This window comes from Frankliniella occidentalis, unplaced genomic scaffold, assembly GCF_000697945.3.
Source record: "Frankliniella occidentalis isolate FOCC.00 unplaced genomic scaffold, Focc_3.1 Scaffold166, whole genome shotgun sequence".
Classification (NCBI taxonomy): Eukaryota; Metazoa; Arthropoda; class Insecta; order Thysanoptera; family Thripidae; genus Frankliniella; species Frankliniella occidentalis.
In genome coordinates this window covers 434,877-440,318 of record NW_026267292.1, presented here as the reverse complement: position 1 = coordinate 440,318, position 5,442 = coordinate 434,877, and the positions used below count along the sequence as shown (strand labels likewise).

The window sequence follows — 5,442 nt, the reverse complement described above, 5'->3', positions numbered from 1 at the left end:
CTTAGACATCACTAATACTGCAAAATTCTTCAGTTTAATTCTGGTTTAAACACACTTTACTCTCTCCTTTTTCACATGTTTAACTACTGTTATTGGTACATTTAAAACACAGAAACATCCTAGAGAGTAAGTGAAGATCCTTCCACCCGGGCAGTTGCTGCACTCCGCGCCGCCCCCGCGCGCCACACCCCCGCGCGGCGGCGTGGGCGTGCTAAAAACCCTCCCCACGCGTCCTGAGCAAACGCACCACGCCACGCCACGACATCGCGGGAGTGATCCGGCGCGCGGTTATTTGATTCGATGAAATCCGTCGAGCCAATCCCCCCCCCCCGTGCGACTTTTTGCCCTGTTTGCTTCGTTACTTGGTCCTTTTGGCGGGGCAGCGCCCACTTTGAACATAACAGACAGGGGAACACACGGCCGTCGGCGGCGCGGCTGCGCGCGGGCCGCAGCAGCAGGGGCAAGCCGCAGGCCGGGGGGAAAAGGAACGACAAGTCGTGCCAAATTCGAGTGTGGGAATCCGGCAGCCGCATCAGCAGTCCGGCCCAGGCCCGGCGAGGGGAAGGGAACGGGGTTTTCAATAATTTAGTGTGGCCAAGAATGTTATTGTGCGGTCCGGGCGCATCGGACGTGTGCTCGCGGAGGGTAGAGGGGGCAGGGGAGGGGGAGGGTGTATTCCGAGAACGCCCTTCCCTCAAAAACCAACCAACCGGGCGGCAGCGGGAGGGACCGCGCTGCCGCCGTTCCGAAAGCAAAGCACACCACACGGGTGAGTGACTGATTGCTCTCGCACTGCCCAGCAGGTTGGATTGATTGATGTCACGTTGATGTTGTTCGGGTATTTCGTCGATCGGCGGCGCTGCTGCTGCTGTTTGGGTTTATTCGAACCGCAAAGCAATAAGCGGGACAAATAAGAGCAAAATGAGACAAACGGGGCACGAGGGAGGCGTCTTGTAAACGCGCACCGAAGGCCTCTGACGACTGCGTGACCCGAAGGACCCGAGTAACGGGTGCCTCCAGTTAGTTCGATGTGAACAAGCCGTCGTGTTAACCCTTTTTTGAAGTTAAAAGTTTAAAGAAGAAGCGGAGGTCACGCACGCCCTGCGTCCGCCGGGCCCGCTGACCCTCCTGACTTTAATGGAGTCAAGTGGCGCAGCACGGGGCCCTGACCGCGCCCAGGCCCGGCCGGCCCCGCCATCCAGTCATTTGTTTCCTTGTCCCGATATGACGCCCGGCTCATTCGTCAGCGGCCGAGGTAAATTAAGAGGGCCGCGTCATTGGGTACGTCCGCAACCGCGATCCGCTTTATGGAGAACAAAGAAACGCTCCCATGTCAAGGGTGCGCGTCCGTTTTCCTAAGATTCATTCTGCAAATATTAGGATGAGCTCGGCGCCTGTGAGGTGCGGGGTGCGCAACCCCGCAGTACACGCACGCACTGCAAGCGCAATGTTGCCTACCCACCAGGCGCTACGACGACTTGCAGAAGTTTGACAGGTTCGTAACCGCACCCCTTTTGGTGCGTAAGTCTCTTTCTATCCACGTGCCAACTGGAGAGTGCGCTGTGCTGTTTGATGGAACGGGCGCCGTCGCCACCGTGCGTAGCCGAGTCCACATCAATGTTCTTCAGCACCTCTCACAGCGCGAGGGTTATGTTGTTTTTCGGTGCCTTCATATCCCTTCTAATACATGCAGCAAGCGCCAGGTGTGGTGGGTGTGGTAGGGTGTGGTGGGGCGCTCTGAGCTCAGGTGCAATGCAGCAAGCTTGTAACTCTCGGCGGCGTCGTCGTCATCCTTTTTGCCCCCGGCGCCTTGTCCGTGTGTCCTGCCCCGCCCGGCCCCGCCGCCGGCGGCGCCTTACCGAGGCGATAACTTCGGACCACGGAAGGCTCTCACCTCGGCGTCGGCGGCAGCTCCCTGCACCGCGCCCTGCTGCACAACACGAGCCAAACTGAGCGTCGTCGTGTTCCATGACTTACCCTCACTCTCGGCGCGGCGTTTCTCTCTGTTTAATAGGGTTTTATTGGTCTTATTTCCAATGTTGATCGTGCAGGTGAGGCTGCGCTCGCTCCTCTACTCTGACCCCCCCCCCTCCTCCGAGCACATACGGCAGCCTATGCCCTGCTGCCCGCTTCCATTCAGGACAATGGACTCATTGGACTGTCCACTTCACGATATCTTTATCAGGGCCGTGCATAACGGCGATTGTATTCCGCAGTTCGCGTGCCCCGCCCCGCCCCGCCCCGCCCCGCCCCGTGTCCAGTAGCGGCTCCGGGACCGCCAAGTACGTTCCTCAGCCTCGGCACACGGCGGCCACCGCGTCGCCGCGACTCCATGTCCACCCGCTGGACTGGACGCGCGCGGCCTGGACCGGACACTGGACATTCCCGCTTTACAATCCCCCATTCGACGACGGATTCCTTTCACCCCCCCTCTTTTTCTGTCTGTCTCTCTCTCTCTTTCGCTCTCGCACGAGAAGAGGTGCGCATTATTCGGAAGAGACGTTACAATGCGAGTATATATGTACATGCGAGAGGCGTGCCGCCGCCCGTTGCGTCCCCGACAAATACATACGCAGCGCAAAGCGCACACGCGGTAGATCGCATCGGCAAGGATGTCGGCGGTGGCGGCGGGGCCGTACGGCGGGGCCGGCGCGCGCGCACTTCAACACGGGCGGCCGCGGGTGTCCTGCTACTCGGCTTATTTGGCTGTGAGTTGATCTGGCACGAAACTCGTCCGAACTCGGGTGGAAATGTGTAAAGGAATGAACTACTTTTGCAAAACAAACGTACATGATTTTCAGGAGATGAGGATATGTCGGGATATGTTCTTATTGAATAAATATTGCATGAAAACTTCTCAAGAAAATGATTAAAAATTTCCAAACTATTCGAATAGTAGTCACATCATCAAATTTAGAGCCTACTAAATTCACCGGTGGTCACATAGAGATGACCGCCAACACTACCGTCTTACGACGTGGAGCCCGGCAGTGGTCGCGGCCGACCATGATCACCCGTCACGCGTCACACGTCACGCCCAAGTCACGGCGCGCGCGTGACAAACACGCATGATCGCGGGGCGCCTCGTAAATAAATTGGGTTCGCGTGCTAGCGCGGTGCTGCTGCTGCTGCGGGGGGGCGGGGGAGGATCTTGATTTACCGCAATGAAGGAGGAGCGACCAAGTGCCACCGTAGCACCCGCCCTGGCCTACCAACTGATGACCGCACGGACATGCGATCACACGGGCGCACACTCGCTACTTGCCGCTGTGCAGTTGCCACCGCGTATACCATACAGATGGGCAGTAAAGATGGCACCGATGGTACTGCTGCTTCACAGGAAACCAACGTGTGTTGAGTGGTAAATGTTGCACACTTGTGAAAGGTGAATGGTTATTTTCGTTCTCACGCGATTTTGTAGGTGGCAAGATGCTCAAAATGTTTCTTTTAGGTATACATTCTAATGTCGAGCGGATGAATTCCACGACACGACAGACGGACATCTCTTATTCTAGACGTTCCCGAAAGTCCCCTAGTACTCACCACGACGGTGCCGTTGGAGCTGTAGAGAGTGGCGCCGAACCACTGGTTGGACTTGTCGTCCATCTGCTGGCCCGCCGAGTTGTTGTTGGAGCCTGCGGAGGGACAGATAGAACCATACGGAGGAATTAGAGACATGGCTCGAGTATAACAAAACGAATAACGCGTTTGCTTCTGCCCGGGTCGTCGGGCGGCGTCCACCAAGGGCGAAACCGGCGGCGTGCCAGTCACAGGCACAGGGGGGCCTCCTCCACGAGGAGCGGCGCGCCAGGCAGCATGCCCTGTACTCCAGTGGGGTTGCAGGGGCGTGGCGCAGGCAGGCCGGGGCGGTGGGGCGCGGCGCGGTGCCAAGAAGTGCCTCCTGGTCAAGGCATTGTGTGCTAAACGCACCAGCCGGCCGGCCGGGGCCTGGTCAGGAGGACCCGTGCGCGCCCCGCCACGGGAACAGAGCACACGGCTCGGCGTGCATATGGAACACCCCGCGCCCCGCCCGCCCCGCCGCTCTCCACTCAACGTCACTGTGCTGCCGCTACGCCCCGCCACCCGTTGAATTAATCCATTTCCAGATCCTGGCGGTGCCCAACAACGGCCACCCGAGAAGGAGGAGGCCGCCGTTGTCCGCGCCAGCTTACATATTGTTTTCCTCTCACACATCGTGATGGTGGTGGTGGGGTGGGGTATGATTTAGTATCTCGAGTTGTGTGTGTTTTTCTCTGCTTATTGCATGAGCGGCGGCCACTGCTGGTCTCGGGTACACCCGACGCTCCCAAACCGCCCGCACCGGCCCGGCGGGCCCCGGTCGAACAGATGAGTATCGGCCCGTGAGGAGGCCGTGCGCCTCGTGACTGACAATGAGCTGTCCCCCCGGCCCGGCCCGGCGTCGGAAGGAGTGGCGAGAAGAACATCGTATACCCGCGGCTTTTAGACTCCTACCTCCAGGCCGCGCCGGGGGCAACGGCAGCCTTGAGGGCTCATCGGTCTGGCGGCCTTCACGACGCGAACTTGTCCCGTCCGAACCAAAACGCGCTGCCGACGCCGTCGACCTGGCCGGGCGGGTACGTGCGCCGCTGCCACGCCCCGCGCGGTGCGCGTTCCATCCAGTCGACCCGTCTTGCCTTTGCGTCCATCAGTCACATCCACTCCCGTTGCAGCACCGACTAGTGTGTGTGCTGCTGCCAGGCCAGGCCGTGCCACCGTGGCGCTGTGGACGTCGAGCGCAGCAGCCCGGATAGATGGCAGCAATGTCCTGGACCTGGAAACCGGAAGGCGCGGGGGTGCCAGCGCGCGAACCCTAAGGTCAAGGCCAGGCAAGCTAAAGTGTCTTACTCAAGGGCTGCACTGGAGGGCCCCCCCTTTCCTATCCAGTCTAGCAAAGGGGCACTGACCACGCGCGTTTGTGTGTTGTGTATGTGGTATGTGTGTGTGCGACAGACGACGTGCCAAATACGGACGCCGCTCCTTGATGGACGCTATATATATGAGGGGTTATCCGTAAATCAAGTAAAAACGCCGTTTGACGTCGCGCGCTTTAAGCAAGCTAGAAGCTTGAGAAAAGAGTGAAATACAAAGAGGTGGGGAAGAGAGAGAGGGGGGTGGGTGGGGCACCGATAAGTCGTTCTCGATCGATGACCCCCCCAGCTTAAATCACCCCTCCTCTTCTCTAGCCATAACCTGGTCTGCACTTCCCTTTCCCTGCCAATTGACCCCGATTTCTGGAGAAAAGAAATGGTGGTGGCGATTTTGCCGGCGGGGGTTGGGATGGGAAGGTGGTGGAAGTGGGAAAGGGGGGGGGTGCCCCCCTGTGGGGCTCCGTGCCCCACCACGGCTCAATCAGAGGGAAGTGGATGGCCACTCGCCACGCCACGCGGGGGCCTCAGTCGGGCCACGCCCCTCCCCCCTCCC

The 5,442-nt window shown here is 59.4% G+C and overlaps 1 protein-coding gene across 2 annotated transcripts in view; it reads right to left on the bottom strand.

The window, feature by feature from the left end:
* Positions 1-5,442, bottom strand: part of LOC113212694 (integrin alpha-PS2) — an 85,807-nt gene that overhangs the window by 22,816 nt on the left and 57,549 nt on the right. For both annotated transcript variants that reach the window (XM_026431493.2, XM_052271541.1), the window contains exon 3: positions 3,544-3,635. In XM_026431493.2, coding sequence (XP_026287278.2) covers positions 3,544-3,635 — 92 coding nt within the window. The remainder of the gene's footprint in view (positions 1-3,543; positions 3,636-5,442) is intronic.